General features: G+C 35.8%; 1 protein-coding gene across 1 annotated transcript in view; it reads left to right on the top strand.

Annotated features, from left to right (window-relative positions):
• Positions 1-17,250, top strand: part of KNDC1 (kinase non-catalytic C-lobe domain containing 1) — a 62,742-nt gene that overhangs the window by 13,665 nt on the left and 31,827 nt on the right. The window contains exons 4-6 of the mRNA XM_061349036.1: positions 8,783-8,929; positions 11,187-11,304; positions 11,657-12,678. Coding sequence (XP_061205020.1) covers positions 8,783-8,929; positions 11,187-11,304; positions 11,657-12,678 — 1,287 coding nt within the window. The remainder of the gene's footprint in view (positions 1-8,782; positions 8,930-11,186; positions 11,305-11,656; positions 12,679-17,250) is intronic.

The following is a 17,250-nucleotide window of genomic DNA, read 5'->3' as shown; positions in this document are numbered from 1 at the left end:
TCCCAGATCAAAACATCAGAAGGTATAAAGAAAGTCTTGCCTTTGCCATTTCTCTGGTCTTTTAAAGCAGTACCTTTTGAATGCTGTGACTATTCTGCTGTTCTATTCTTTCTTTAGCTCCAAGTGCAGGAGGAAAAAAGAAAACTTTTTGCATGTTCTCCTAGAGGGGTTTTTGGTTTTGTGTTTATCTGATGGGGGAATAAGTCTTTTGAAACACTTAGTGCCTTTTTTCCTGAGTTCTGTTTCCCTTAGTTTCATGAAGCCTCCTCTTGAGACAAATTCAGTCTAACAGCAGCAAGGCTTGTCATCAGCAACTGGTAACTTATCTCCTCCTGTAGTCTAAACCATTCTTTATTCTGAGTGTTTTTTGAAGCTGTCTTTTCCTTCAGTGATAAAAATAGATTACTTCTATTTAGTTACCTATACCTCTGCTGTGCTATAGAAGAGGAAATGTAAAAGCAAGAGCACAAAGATTACAGCATCAGCCCAACTGAGGTTCCATTCAGGGATTTAGTACTGGGCAAATATCATCCTTTAGTACTTTTCCACAAAGAGATAACCAAAGGAAGAGTATTTTCCCCCCCTTTTTTTTCTCCCCACAGCAGCCTGTTTTTTATGTATAGAGTATCTTAAAGTTTCTAACTTGATTACCTCAAAAACCTCCCAAAAGATTGGGGGTCAAAAGAGGACTTTTGTTTTCTGTCTTAAAACAGTTGTTTCCTGTAGTAGTTGAAATTTACTCTTTTAGAAGCCTGAGGATCTGTATTGGATAAATTTGTGGACAATTTCTATCATAAGCAGAAATCTATGGAAAAGGGGACAGATTGTTTTCTCCTGTTATACTTGAGCAGTGTCATAAAACCGTAGGCTTCTTTAGTGTTAAAGACAAAGAAAAGTTTTGGATCAATTGTTTATCTTCAGCTTCTTCCACATAAAGTCTTCTGATTAGTACTGATACTTTCTCAGCCACAGATGAATTCTTCCTTAGTCTTGGTAGAATTACCTGTCAGTTTCTGGTGCTGCCCATTCAGACTTTCTTTTTATGTGGAGCCATCATCATACTGTTCTTACTGGCAGAACTTAATTTCCTATGCACTCTCCACTTATTTACATCATTTACTCCTTAGAATGTTAGAAAATGCTTTTGAAATGTTAGAAATGCTTTTGAAAGCCTGAACCTTAAAAGCAACATGAAGACCTCCAGCAAAAGTATTCCTTGTCATTACTTGGTATCAGAAGATTTCATTAATTTTATGTCTGTTTCACATGGATATTCAGTTCACTGAAAGATCCATGGTCATTGCTAGACTGGATCTGGAGGCTTTATACTCCCTTGAACAATGACAAACAGTTCATTTTTACCATTTGCATGAACTGCATTTACTGTTTGCTTATCACTGGTGTATGAGAACATTCATGAATATCTCCTTCTTTTGAAAGGTTCAGGAACTGGTTGATTTAGAAGTAGTAGTCAGAATGGGCAACTTCCTAATCTCTAGATAAAATTTTTCAGGATTGTAATAAAATGGTTGTCACCCACACATCATTCTCCTTAGTTACAGCGTTTCAAAAAAGCTTCAAAGAACAGCTGAGAATACACTTTTGAAACTAAGGATCTTGTCTCCTGGGAAAAACATTGAAAGTGCCTTAGGCTTTCTTAAGTGACTATTAGAGATATTTTTGTGTAAACCTGTTAGTATATACATATTCCAGGATTCTTGAACTTTTAAGCCCTTTTACAAAGTTAAAGTAAAAAAATAAAAAATAACCATAAACAAAACCTAACACTCAAACCCATGCAAACCTCCTTTCCTTTCTCTCAAATTTTAGTGGCAACAGAGGTGGTCTTTTTACTCAGGAATGTTGATTCAATCAGGTTTTCAAGAAGTGCATGAATGAAATATCTATGTTACTCTTTCCTTGTAAAATATTACTTGATTATGGGCTGTACACTTCAAGCCCTGTCATGTGAGTTCTATGCCTGAATAGAGAAGAAGCAAGGTTTACTTCTGCAGAATCATTCCCCAGTGAAACAATCAAAGAAAAACAACAAAAAAACTCAAACCCAAACCAGCCCCAAAAGCACCACCACTACCACCAAAAAAGCAACAACCAAACCACAAATCATTCCTGATTATCCTCCACTGTTTGCGTTCCTTATACATGCAATGAGAGCTACCTACTCATTTGCTATTTCAGTCACCAACAGCTGTTGTGTGAAAATTCATGTTTTGAATGTGGTCATAAGATATTATGCAGTTGGATCAGTTCAGAAGTGTTTGGCCAGCTTTTTACATTTGCTGTTCATCAATGATTCTTGTGTATGTTCCTTGTAAGAAAAAAAATATAAACAAAAAAACCCTCCATAGATTACTACTTCAAAGAAAAGTGAAATAGTTACTTCACAGCAACAAATATTTTACCTGGCAGGCTCCTAATGTTGTTGATCCATGTCATGGTAAAGGAACTGGGATGCTATTTGGGTAAATTGTCCCATAGTGTTCTTAACTGGAAATGCTGCACTTCATTTTTTTAGCTCCAAAACATGGAGTTAAGCATCCCCCAATGCAGAATTGTGCAAATGCATTACCTGGCTCAGAGTGAGAGACTTTACCAGTGGGCACATTCTCTTACATTAAAGATAAAATTAATATACTTTTTTAAGCAAACTTCAGTAACTATAAGTTAATGAACTTGTATGACATCATATTTGCCAGATAATGAAAAAAGCTTGAACAGTTGAGAGAAGACAGCTAGTCTGCTCAGAATGCATAGAACAGTTTCTCAGGCTTCCTTGTTTCTATGCCTACAGGGGATAAATTTTGTTAGTATTAATTAAGTGATAAGTGAATTACCTATGGCATATAACTTAAAAGTAAGGAGGTTAATGGCTGATAAACCTTAAGGAGAGTTATGATACATAAAACTCTGTTTCAAAGGCAGTTCTAAAAAAATAGCATTGTTTACGAAGCTTTAAAGATAAGTGTGTGTAACTTTTGCTATCTAACCTCTGAGGTCTCCAGCAGTTTTACTACAATGTTCTTCCTTACCTGTCATACTTCTACAGTCCTGCAAGAGAGGAATAACTGGTATACCCATCTGTGTTGGGATGATGATTTTTGTGATTAAGGGATGGAAATGTAAGAAACCTTTTCTTAATTTGTGTCCTCAACCTGACAACATATGAGTAATTTCATGCACATGGCATGTTTTAAATTTGGTCAAGTTTCTGTGTATGTTCATCTTCGTGTGACTTCTTAAAGTGAAATGAATGTTTACAAAGGTGGCTGCCAGTGGCTTAAGATGTACCGTAGTCTTCACTACAACAGTTAAGGTAACAGCTTCTTGAAACTATATTGAGGTACAGTTGAAAAGTTTTTGTATTTTCTGACTCCCCTTTCTTCTTTATGGGGACTTACAAGAAAAAAATATCAGTGTCCAATAAAAAGTCTCAAATAAGACTGTCCAATAGACTAGTGACCAAGTTGACAAAATTAGCAATCAAATGAATTTCCAGGACCAGGTGGTGAAACGGCATTCATAAAAGAAGCAGTTATTTACAGTAACAGTCTGTAGCCTGGAAAAGAATGCCCTGAGGGAGAAGCTCTGCTAGAAATCTCTGCAGTATGCCATGGCTGCAGCCATGGAGTATTTGCCAGCCCTGGTAGATGAAGAAGTAGGTGGCTACAATGAGTTGAACACAGGTTCAAAACTCATTGAACAGACTCAAAACAAGAGGGAATGCTTCTTTGTTATGCAGTAAGCTGTGGAAATTCTTGCTCCGAAGCACAGATGCAAAAAAGTTGTTTGTGGATAAGGCTTAGAGAAATTCATGGAGATAAAATACTTGTCATGGACCATTATAGAGAAGAAGCCTGCAACTATAAAACTGAGATTAGAGTGATGCGTAGAGTTTGTCAGTTCAGACTGAATGATATAAATAGAAGTCACAAGAAACCAAAATAAAATGTAGGGACTAAACAACATTTGAGTCATAGTTTATCTGATACATGCTCTTTCCAAGTGCATTTGTATTTTGCTTGGTTCACTTCTCCTTATGTTGTTGTAGCATTGCTTTTTAGATTGTATCTATGAAGCCTTGCTTGTGTTTTGTGGTGTAAACTGGTTATCTGATGTTTGCCTAAGAACATAGTAAAGAGTTTCACCTAGCTGTTGGGTAAATTAAAAGGCAATCTAAGAGTTGAAGTGCCTGCAGACTTCAGCTTGGAACACATTATTTGAGAAAATCTGACATGTGGCTGAATTTTTATGCCCATTTTAGAAGGACTATGACAGTCTTTCAGGGAAAAAAAATTTCAAAGCTAAGTAGCAAATGTAGTTAGAAGGGACAAATTGCAAATAGAGCTTTGGTTGAAAATTTTGTTTTTCCAGCTTCTGCTACCAATTCAGGCTACAGTATATGTTTTGTGAATAGTGTACAGTGGTTTAGCACTTTTAGCACATTCTGCAAACTAATTATCTACACATCCAAAGTGACAAATGAATAAAAAGCTAAAGTTTTATACAGCACCTCTCAGTAATTACAGTTATGCAGAAAAGCATTTAGTCTCTTTGTAAAGAAGGAAAGTATTTACAATAGCCCTATTTCCCTTTCATTTTGTTGCAGAAGAATTTTACTGCCTGACTTTCTTTTGCATAAAAATAGTGCAATTTAGAATACATTGAAAAAAGACTTAGATAAATATGAAATGTTTTCTCCCAGTAGTAATTTTCTCAAGCATTACCTTGAATTTCTTTATAAAACTTTGCATTTTATAACAACACTGAAGCTTTCGTGAAAGGAACCGTTAAATGCTTTGAATTGTGAAAGGGTGGAAGCATCTCAATAAATAAAAGAAAAAATTGCAAAGTAAAATAAGGGTCAGATATGAATGTCAAAACCAAGAACTGTCTTAGACTATTTCTGTAGCTTGTCATTTAGTCGAAAATGTTTTACAGGAAGTAGTAATTCTATTACAGTGTGTCTTATTCAGTTCAGCTGAAGACCTACATTTCTGAACTTGGTGAAATCTCAATACAAAATGTAAATGGTCATTATTCGTAATTGCAGTATGCTAAATGCTTATGCAGTCACTACTCAAAAGCTCTTTTGTCAGCTTTTTTTCTGTAGTGTTTATCTGCAAGTATGAGTTCCTATAGAAGACTACTTCATTAGCCTTCCAGGCAGTAATACAACAGAGCCTCTGTCACACTCTGTGTGTAGGCTTGGAGCTTTTACTTCCTCTCTTGATCTTTTGATTTGCAGATTTTAAAACTAGAGCGGATCATTACTGTTCTCTGATTTCACTTCCTATAGTGTTAAATGGTCATAAATTGGCATGCAGCAAGGCAGGTAACTTTTGATTGGAACTGACAGAGGCCTTAAATATAGATCACTTATAACACAGAATTTTAACACGATGATAGAAACTGTCCTCTCCCTTGGTGAGTGCTTCCAGCAAGTTTACTGATGACACCCAGCTATGTGGTACAGTCAACATGCTGGAAGGAAGGGATGCATTCAGAGGGACTTTGACATTCTTGAGAGGTGGGACAACACAAACCTCATGAAGTTCAGCAAAGTGAAGTGCAAGGTCCTACACCTGCGTCAGGGCAATCCCAGGCACAGCTACAGGTTGGGTGTAATTGTGAAGATGTTTTGGTTTAATTTTTAATTCCTTTGAATCTTTCTTGAAATGCATGCTGTTTACCAGCTATTAATGTTGTTATCCTTTAGTGCAAAAGTTCCTGTAATTCAAAAACTATTTTTAGCTAGATTTAAAATAGGTGGGGTTTTTTGGTGGGTTGGTGTTTTTGAGGGGTTTTTGGAGAAAAACAAAATCCTCTTAACTACTTAAGAAAGTTCCTACCAGTACAGTACCAGTTTTTGCTTGACTTCTGGGAGAAGAAAAGTTGTTTGCTGCTCTTTCCTATTAGTTTCTAAGTCTTCTTATAGCATACTAAAAAAAAACCTTAGCTTAATTGTGAGTTTATTTTCATTGAGAGTAGTCCCTTCTAATGACCATTAGATATTTTATACTTACTAATTTATTTATTTATTGCATTTACCATCTTGCTTTCCCAGACAGTGAAATTTTCTTCCTAAAACTAAAGAGTCTGTTAAGCAGAATCAGATTTGATCCATAAACTTGGGGAACGCCCCACCTAGTGGATGATCACTAACTCATTTTCTCATTGCTCCAGTTCAGAAAAGAGATTTAAGGTTATTTTTTATTACTTTACATATTAACCATGTTTACTGTCATCTCAGGAAATTGATTAAAAAGCTGGAGTTTCTTTTGCCCTTTTCTTGTGGAGATGGTGGTGGCAGAGGAAAGGAAGTATCTCAACAGAACAACTTTCTGTTCGGATGAAAAAAACCACCTTTCTTTAATATGAGTCTGGCCTTCCCCTTGTACAAGAACAGATGCAGTGAACGTCTTTAAAACAGGACAGCAAAATGGAGGGAGTGAAAGCCTATCTGCTTGTATCTGAGACCCTTGTGCATTTGAGGGCAGACTAGGGGATACAAGTTATACCCCACTGTGCACAGAAATTATTAACTGGGAAGAGTGGGATGAGGTAATATGTTGCTTTGCCCTTCCTGTTCCTGTGTCTTATAATGTCCATATACATCCTCCTGTGGGTAAAAAAAATTTGTCAGGGGCAAATTTTTTGTTCCCTCAAAGTTAAGTTCCTCATCTTTCTGTCCTGCTTTTGGAGCTGGTATTTGAGTTGTATGTAATGAATTCTACTGCTTCTGTATTATAAGAAATTATCTATGATTTCTTATAAATTTATTACTGAAAGAGGACTGGATACACAGTGCATAAGAATAAACAAGAGTTTGTTTGGAGTAGACACTACTTTCTATAAATTAAATCAAATGCTGAGGAATCACACATCTTTTGGAGAGGCTTAAGTGTACAGGTAATGTCCAAAAGATAAAATAAAAGCAATGCCTGTAGACACATGTAAAATACAACTTTTGAACATCATAGAAAGAGGAGACAGGAACAAGAACCTTTTGCAGCCATATTCTAGTTCACTGAGTTTCTCTGAAGTTTCTGCCTGTTTGCTAAATGCCAAACAGGGAAAAAGAAATGTGTGAAGTTAAGCTGACAATTTGAAGTAAATTGTTTTTAATAAGATTAAAGTTTTTTGCTGCTGCTGCCTTTGTTAACCTTGGCATTTCTATAAATAGAACACCATACTAAAAAAATACAAATGCAAGATTTGCTTATGGGATACTAGTGTAATGTGTTGCTTGCTTTTGCCACATGATGTAAAAGCACATAAGCAATATATTTAAGGTATCATCAATGAATCTTGGAGTCAGTTATATAGTTGATGTTACAGTCTGAAAACAAATTTTCTGAAAAAAGCAATTCTACCCATTCCTGGTGTTAGAATCAGCATAGGGAGGCTGACATTGGTTATTCTGTTCAGAAGTAGCACCTGAATTCAAAGGTTGCTCCCATAGTACATTAAATTATTTTCGTCTGGTATTCTGACATTGCTTCGTCTGCATAGTGTATGTCCATAACCTGTACATCATGATTTTTTTCCTTATGCTTAAGGGAATGATTAATTTCTTTAATACTCATTTTGTGCAACAGAGCTGGTGTTACTTGTTACAGCTCATATAAAATACATGGAAAAACCTCAATAATATTGAGTATATGAAACTACCGCAGTACAATATTACTTTTATATAAAAAGTTCTTTACATAGGCTGTATTACATTTTTAAGAGTTTGACTTCCTTTCTGTCTTGTTCTTTATATTCAGTTTTCTTTTATGATGTCCATTGAGAAATGCAAAATGACATAGCTCAGTATGCTCACAGTATATAATATCAAAGCAGAGAAATAAGTTCTACACTCTACACTTCCTCTTCACTGCTCACAAGCTTATGAAACAGCCTGTAGAAAAAAAAACCCTTAAAATGTCTTCATAAATTCCTGGGTGTTAGGGAAGGAATTTTGGTTAAATTTCTTGCCCAGATTGAAATATACTGAAGTATAAATCTAGAATATTTTTTCTTGTTTTTTCCTAGGCCTTCAGTCTTGGGCAGGCTTTTGTTTTTGTTTTTGTTTTTCGTTTTTTACTTTTTAAGAAGCACAATGTTTCTAAAATTTGGAGGTAGCTGTGTTTTATGGCAAATCTAATGCACAAGCACTAGATTTAAGAAAGCTGTTGGCTCACTTCTGTTTTTATTGGAGCTCATCACAAGCCTGTAGGCCGTAAGAGGAGCAGAGGTTGCAAATATGGAGTATTTCTTTAAAATTATTTCATACGTATTTTCAGACAAGTGATACTATGCTATATTGATTTTTCTTGCCTTCTTTCTGCTAGATAACACTTAAAAAATGCTGCTCTATATAAAGTTTTTTGGCATACTTGTTTTTTACTGCTAAGAGGATTGCCTCTTTGATCTCCCAGCATGCTTCTAACTCTGCTTGCACACACAGGGGGACAAGTTTTATATTTTACTGTATCAAATGAACAATTGTAATACTTCATGTTGCTGAGGAAGAAGAAGGGTTCTATTTGGACCCCACAGAGTTATTTCTTTTTGTTTGCAAAATGCATATCCCCCACGCCAGGACTGAAGCCTGTTTTGTCCCTCCTGTATAAATTAGACCACCTTTCCAGTAAACGGTTACCTTGTAAATTTAAAATGAGAGCAATGTAAGCTTTATCCCTTGTTCTCTCAGAGCTTTTTTGGCATGAGAAATAATTGGTAACATATTTAATGCCTTTTTGTAAACTTCATACAGGCGCACGTCTATTCTTTGGGTGCTACGATGAAAGCAGCAATAGAATATATATTAGAACCTGAGACAGAATCAGAATTTGGACAGGATCTACATACTCTACTGGAACAAATGCAAGATGAGAATCCTGAAAATAGGCCAGATATTGAGGTAAACAGCTTTACATAATTTCCTGTTCAAAACAAGGTGACAAAAAAATTCCTGTATATTTGCTCATTAATAAACAGGTAGTCTTTACTATGCTCAAATTTTGTAAGAAAGCTGAAGTTTTCCCAGACTAAAAACGAATTGTTTCTTCCTGCTCTAACGGAGTGGCAACCTGAAGAACAGATGTAGATATTCTACAGTGATTTGACTTCTGAAGAAGATTGGGTGAATACATTTGTGGATCTAAATTTTCTCATTAACTGTTTTTTCCCACTTAATGTTTAGTTTAGAGAGAGAAAGCCAAGAAGTAATAAATAGCACAGGAATTATGCTGTGAAATACCTTTAGTTTTCATAAGAATTTGAAGATATAAAGAATTTTTCAAGATAACGTGTTATTTGGTATTAATGTGTGAAAGTTTAGCTTTAATGTGAGGTTTTGCAGACTTTCAGACTGTAGCCAGAGAGTAACAGTTGTTCAAATACAGCTTTTTGTGAATTCAGTTCATCTACTTCTGTATAGTGCTGTGTACTCCCCCCCCCCCCGAGCTGATAGTGTGTATTTTAAATGCTGTAGCACCTATAATCAATCTTTCACATAAGGGGTGCTGCAGAAGAAGAGTTAATAGATTCATTTTTATAAAGCAAATACTGGCTCCCTGGTTGGGGACTACCCAGGCAGGAGACCATTCCATCACACAGAGCCTTCTTGATCAGCTCTCCTGTCTTTCTTTTTGTTCACTTTCAAGCATAATCAGGAAAGGAATTGTACAGTACTCCCTATCCATCTCCATTTGGTCTGTAGTCAATGAAAGCTGTTGCTGACTACTCACATCAGCCCAAGAATAGAGTGGGTCAAGGATGGTCTAGGGTAATACACGAAGGTTGCTTTGTGATCATATCAAAAGATCATTTTCTTCTTTATTTTTGGGGGGGGTGGGAACCAAAGCAAACAACCCCCCCAACAACAACACAACAAACAAAAAAACAAAACAAACAAACAAAAAACGGAAAAAAAACCAACCAAACACCACACCCCTACTTCTCCCCCCCAAAAAAAAACCTGTCTCAGTTTTTCCTGCCCTTCATCAATCTGTTATGTGAACCAACAGAGCCGATACACACAACAGCAGACGAACAGTTGAGCAAGCTAATGGGGAAGTAAGAGCAGCTCATCAGAGCTGTATGAGGTCCCATCAGTGTTTATTTAGGAACAGTTACTGCGGAAACAGTGGGATGCATTTGACAAGGCAGCTCTCTTACTTCCTTCCCTAAGTGACAGGTTTTCAAATGTGTGAATGCCTGTAGTTAATTGTGTGTGAGACCAGTGCTAATGCCATTGAATGATACTCAGGCTACAGATTAGAGCTATGAAATAATGTTTCTTTTTGTGATTTGATAATGATTGCTTTCTGTAATTGGTAACAGTACATTCCAGACATTTGTATTTTGAAGTTTTTAAAAGATACAGGATGTACTTATAATGTAATTTTGGTAATAAAAACAGTTATTATCCTGCATATGTCACTTGAAATGAATCACTGGCTGTGTAAAAAATAATCCACACTCTAGATTTCTATGGTTTCATGATGCTATTCATATATATTAATTTTATCAGTTGTTCTTAGTGTTCTAACTGTAGGCTAGAACTTGAAATGTATTAAATAATTTCATAGAATCATAAAATCATAGAATATTTAGGGATGGAAAGGACCTTAAGATCATCAAGTTCCAATCCCCCTGCCATGGGCAGGGACACCTCACACTAAACCATCTCACCCAAGGCTTCATCCAACCTGGCCTTGAACATTGCCAGGGATGGAGCATTCACAACCTCCCTGGGCAAGCCATTCCAGTGCCTCACCACCCTAACAGGAAAGAATTTCCTCCTTATATCTGATCTGAACTTCCCCTGTTTAAGTTTTAACCCGTTACCCCTTGTCCTGTCACTACAGTCCCTGATGAAGAGTCCCTCCCCAGCATCCCTATAGGCCCCCTTCAGATACTGGAAGGCTGCTATGAGGTCTCCATGCAGCCTTCTCTTCTCCAGGCTGAACAGCCCCAACTTTCCTGATAGCCTGTGGTAAATGAGAAATTAATTCAATTACATAATAGAAACACACGGTATAATGAGCAGCACACAAAAAACCTCCAATATAACATCATATAAATTCAGATGTACTCTGTGAGTTAACATGATCGACTTCAGTCAAAACTCACAAATTATTAATAATTAAGTATTTAACACTAATTTTCTCTAGAGCGTTTTGTCATTATGTGAAGAAAAACTGAAGGTTGCTTCATCAAGTAATATTTGTCGAAGCCTGTCTGCTGTTGGAAGAAGAGTTCTTTCAATTGAATCATTTGGTGCTTCTCAAGGTAACCTTAAAACATATTTAGTCTAGAACTTTAGATTGCCTGATGTATGTAATGATTTCTAAAATACTGTGTCTGTGTACTTTCTCTTATAGGTTCCTTTCTAAATATCAAAAACTCATTAATTATTTGTGGATTGGGGGTGGGAAGCAGCAAAAGTACAATTCTTAATGAACATGATTAATACATTTTATGTCCTTCTATGATTAAAAGTGACTTGTCCAGAAATAATTAATTTGTGTAGCATACTAAAGGTATGTAACAGCAGTAGCAGAAAAAGTAATATAAATATTTTTTAGGAAAGATTAGAAAGTTTAAATATGCATTTAATACAAGCATCTGTTTTTGCATCTAGATGTCTGTGATAACATGTGGAAGGGAAGAATGTGTCAGAGAAGTTTGGGATCTAAATTGCACTCAAATGAGAAAAACAACATAGCAGGTGATTTGTCTGCAGTAGAAGATGTGACAGCTACCTGTCATAAGGATTCTTCTACAGTTACTATGGTGACTGGCAGAGAAAGAGGTTTAAAGGAAATGCAAATTGATCTGGATAATGAGAAAACTCAACATTCTCAACTTGCAACTCAAACTAAAAAGAGCAAAGAAGAGGACAAACATGCAGTGTATACTGACAGTTTTGCTAGTGTTGCATTGGATATAAAATCTTGTGTTACTGACCTGGAGAGAGATGGCATTTTTAAGAAAGGTTCTTTGAGAAAAATTAAAACCTTTCCAAAGCTACCAGTGGAACCTGCAGATACAAATAACTTTTTTACTTCTGTAACCAACAGTGGACCACTAGCAAGGAAAAATCACTTGCTAACACAAGAGTCACTACCTCTAGACAATAATAATGAGGTTACTTTTGGAAAGGGAAATCTTAATTCGTTTGCTATTAGTAGTCCACCAAAAATAGAACCAACGAGTCACCAGGTTAATGATCTTCATTTAGAAGCTCCATGTGTATGCACACAGGTGTCTGGCATGAATCTAGAAGAACATATGTTACTTATTAATGGTAAAAAGATAGGTTTTGCTTCATCTGATCACAAAGATGACTGTTCTGATGCTACCTCTGAAATGCCAAATACAGCTAGTATGCTGAAAGGTCCAAATCAATCACTTGCTGGAGCAAAAATGCTAGACAATTACATGGCATTGGAAGACTCTTCAGAAACTTTTCAAGGGTCAAATGAAAATTCTTTACCACATTTTAGCAAGATGGCTTCAGTGTTAACGACAAAACCCAGTGGGAACAGATATGGATCAAACCTAATTAGGTCTCCAGAATTAAGCAACGGTGCGATGAGTGCAAACAATAATGAAGATAATCTTTGTGGAGGCAGAGGGTCAGAAATCAAAAATAATGAGCAGGTAGTAAAAATAAAGTCTTCATTATATAGTTGCTGTAGTCACTTATGTGGAGATGAAATGACTTAAATACTGTGTGATTTTTATTTTTTTTTCCCTCATCCCCTTTAGCATCCTGGAAAATTTAATTTTGCTAGTCTGCACACTTTTAGAGTTAATATTGGAAACATGGTGATCCTTTTTTCCTCTTTAAAAATAAAGTGCTACAGTGAAAATTATGCTGTGCAAAATCAACTTCCATCTTAATTATTTTTTCTTATAAATGGAGTATACTTGCTAGTGTGTTAGAGCTGCATAAAAGTTGGTTACATTTGTAAGACAGCATTACCAAAGCATATGTAGATTTTTAACTCTGTTACTGTCGGTGCATAAAGTTCACTACCTTGCCGTGGGCATCCCAGGTGTTTATAAAAATTGCAGAGTTCCTGACTGTAAACATGACCTCATTGAAATCAATGGCAATATCCCATCTGCTTCAGAAGGTGGAAAGACTCCACCATTTTTTTTTTCTTTTTAATCTATGTGTACATTTAAGTTTTTGAAAACTGTACATATGCTATATCTGTTCTGTGTTCTTAAATTACCACTTCTGTGTTTGTTATGTATATTTCATGATAGAATTCAAATATGTGCACAATATGATGGATATGTCTCAAGCATTTCACCTTTATAAGTAGTTAAATACAAAGAAGGAGAGCTGATAATTAGTCTACTAGAATTTGTTGATAGGTAGTTGTAGTGTGGTATCTGCTTAAGTTACATATTCTCAGGGTGGACAAGTTTGGTCTCTGACTAGATGGTTTTCTCTTGTGCCACACTCAAAGAGATGTAAACAAGCCATGTAATAGGAAAGCTGCTGGTTAAAAATGCATGTGGTTGATGCTAGCCTTGATGACAGTCCAGCTTTGCTGTGACTTGATAAAAATGAGCAGCACAAACTTAAAGTATTTCATTTACAAAAACTATGAAGATACTGGATTTTTTTTCCTTACTTGTTTACTGTCAACTCACCCTTGTTCTCCTTGCCTAAAAGCCAGTCTTCCACCCCTCCCATGCAATGACACCTAAGGTTATTTTCAGTCTGCATCCATCCCTCTTTTCGCCTTGCCCAAACACATCCACTGGAGTAGTAACCTAGGACTATTAGGTGTGTTCATCATGGGTAAAAAAAAAAAATCCAACATTGAAGATTCTGGTTTAAATGATTTTTTTATCCCTTTCGTGTCTCCTCTCTCCTGCTATGTACTCTTATTGAACTCATAGTCCAGGTGGATAGTAAATAAGGATAAGTACCACATGGCATGGCTTTGCTCTCTGAGGGAGTTACTCATTGTATGCATACTGAATCCTTTATTTAATTCCTAAATCCTGCAGGTGCATTCTTCAGACTCTGGGAAAAGATCCATGTACTGTAGACACTCTTCCCCCCCCACCCCTGCTCTGCACTGTGCAGCCTAACATACTCAGAAGAGTCCCAGGTCTTCTGCTTTTCCTGTGTCACTTGCTACTCTGGATTTACATGAACCTCTTCATTTAGTAGATGTACTTGTGTTTCTAGCAATAGTAATTTCAATCGCTGACATCTTGTGAGAAAGTTTATTAGTAAACAGAAATATAGATATTTTTAGTATTCAAGCAACAGAAAAAAACTGTCATCTGAAGTACAAGTCTTTTGTCTGAATTGAGTTTTTGTTTTAATGCTAAACTGTATAAACCTAGGAGTTATCTTGCATGTTTATTTGTCGTGGAGACGATGGGTAGGATAAGGCTATCAGACCACTATAAAAGCCTACTGCAGCTGGTTTGGATTTTTGTTTTGTGTTTGTGGTTTGGTTTGGTTGTTTTGGGGGGGGGGTTAATTCCAGGAAATAAAGGTACCATACTTAAGTCACTTGCCTTGAGATGGAAGTGGGCTTACTTAAGCTTATGTGTTAACTAGAGAGGTGTGAGATATAAATTGTCATCACTTAAGAACATAAATTGAGTGTAGTGATAGGGTAGGAAAAAATCTGTTGAAATAAGACCTGTATTCTGTCCTTTCTGGATTACCAGGACAACAGTTTAAGTCTGGGTACATGAAGATACTTTTGAGAAAATAACCTTGCTCAGAATTAAAGTTTTCTAAAATTCTTGCATGATTTAAATGATGTAAAAAGTGTCCTGTTTCCTTTTCCTGCAGCCACGCTAGAGATTGGCACATGGAAAAGTAAACAAGAATTTGTTTTCAGGTTATTCTGCCATCATTCTGAAATTCCCCTCAACTGTTTCATCATCGATTTAAATAAAATGGTTTTTTCAGCTTGAACAGAATTTCATTCTTCTAAGTAAGTAGGCTTCTTGGTAGAAGTGAGATATGGCAGACTATTATAAGTTGTCTTAGAGGAAAGGGGAGAGGTGTTAATGTTTTCAGCTTCTTTTTCTTCTTTTGGACAACAAATGTTATTCCTCAGGCTTCTGAAACAGCAGTTTCTGCCTCTGTCTTACCTTCTGACAATTGCAAAAATAAAGCCATACTGTGCTATCCCTTACGTGAAAAGTTGCAACTGATGTCTCTTTCAAGTTACCTTTCATTTCATTTCTCTGTGCCAGAATTTTACCAAATGCCTAAAAATGTGTGGGTGTATTTGTTGTTTTTTTTTTTGTTTGTTTTATTTTGTTTTTAGGAAGGTATAACTTGAGTCTGAGAGGTGGGTTTTTTTTTTTTCATTTACTGCAAAGGCGCAAAAAGTGTGAACGCACGGCTAATTTGATTTTTATCTTCTTGGCTAAATAAAAAACCCTTCAGATTTACAGTGCTGCTCTTTCACTACTTTTCTATAACAGATAAGCATGATTGCAGCAAATTGAACTCTTGAAATAGTACCACTAGCATCTCTTTAAATATTTCTTACTCTTTAGAGAAATGCAATACCAGTCCCATCCGGTTGAAGATCAACCTTGTCTGCTCTGAAGAACAGACAGTTTTTCTTGCCTGTCAGTACTTTTCCAGTGGATAGTATTTTTCTAATACTCCAACACTGCTTCTTAATGTTGTGTGCTTTACTGCTAGTAAGCATTACTAAAAGTACTTGCTTGCTTGTCTGGCTACTGCAATGTATTTTGTGAGGGGTTTCCTGGTAATTTTTATAGTTTTGCATGCGTAAATAAATATTTTTCACTTCAAGTTTGAGTGGGGATCTTTTATTTCTCTAACCAATTTCATTCCAATCAGGTGTGTCTCGTCTCTAATGCTGTTAAATGTTTCTCTGTGATTCAAATGCTATGGCCTTTGCATGAGAAGGGTTAATGGGAACCTGGCATATACACATTTATTTTCTGTTGGTTATTCATATCCAATCAAGCATGAGAGAAGTGAAAAGCCACGCAGCTAGAGAATGACACTTGAACACTGGGGAAATAACACTTGAAAGAAAGAAGTTGTCAATTCCCAGAACAGTAATTATTAAGAAAAGAAAAATGATAGTTCTTGCTTTGGCTGTTTAAAACATGCCATCATTATAGTCATAAAATATAGTACATTGTCGTAGTCTGAATATATGAAACTTTTATTAAAAAGCTTTGATTTTACAATTCTGGTACCCACAATGAAATAAAAGATTGTTAAATGATCTGAAGAACTAAACACCACTTTTGTTGAGGGGAAAAAAAAATCACAAAAAAACCCCATGCAAACAAAACAAAACACCACCAAAAAAAAACCCAAACAAAACAAGTGAGGCTTAAAAAATGGTCCTTTGGGCATAAAATAAAATATCACCAGTTTGTAGCTATAGGCAGTAATCAGTCATTTGGCTTTTTCGTAATTTTTTTTCAAAACTGCTGTAAAAATCTTTCTTACAAACTGGTTTATAAAATTTCTGTTATGTAAAGGTCAGTTTAAGTACACAGAAAAAAATCACGAAGAGGCACTGCATTATATTATTATTTTGCAATTCCACTGATTCTAATATATTAATAAATGTTTTTGAATGTCAGTATTAAAACAACTTTAATGCTTTAAATGAAGTAGATTTGAGGCATTATGAATGCTGAACTATTGTCTTGAGCTTGCTTTGCTAAAATGTCTGAACAGATGGTTAATGAACAATGCATGCTACATGTGGTTTGACTGAAAAAATTTAATCATATGTTTTCCAGTGTTTCAGTTTGTTGGTTTTTTTTGTTGTGTTTTTTTTTCTTGGCGATTGAGGGAGGGTTTTTTTTAAGTTGTAGGGAATAGTAATAGCTGTGGATCAGAGAACTGCATGTAGAAAAAACCCAAACATAACAACCAAACATCAGACATGCCTAAATAAGAAAATCTTACGCTTAAGTGTTTACCAGAACATAAAGAAGTTCAGTGGGATTTGAATGTGCACTGTGTTAAATACCTTTGAGGTTTGAGGCTTAAATAAAATCTGCCTCATCACCTGAAGTTGAAAAGTATGTCATTTTTCTGTGGAAACTATTTTAACCAGACTGCACACATTTTTTTGTCACAGCTGTAAATGTATGATGAAACATGTCTTATCATGCACCTCTAACTTTTATGAAGTGTTAGGACAAACCCCCAGCATGTCTGAACCCTCAGTCTTC

Source organism: Neopsephotus bourkii, unplaced genomic scaffold (assembly GCF_033783945.1).
Source record: "Neopsephotus bourkii isolate Nb327-2 ecotype Australia unplaced genomic scaffold, CSIRO-AGI_Nbou_v1 NB_379, whole genome shotgun sequence".
Taxonomy (NCBI): Eukaryota; Metazoa; Chordata; class Aves; order Psittaciformes; family Psittacidae; genus Neopsephotus; species Neopsephotus bourkii.
Note: the sequence above shows the minus strand (reverse complement) of the source record. Positions and strands in the feature narration are given on the sequence as shown.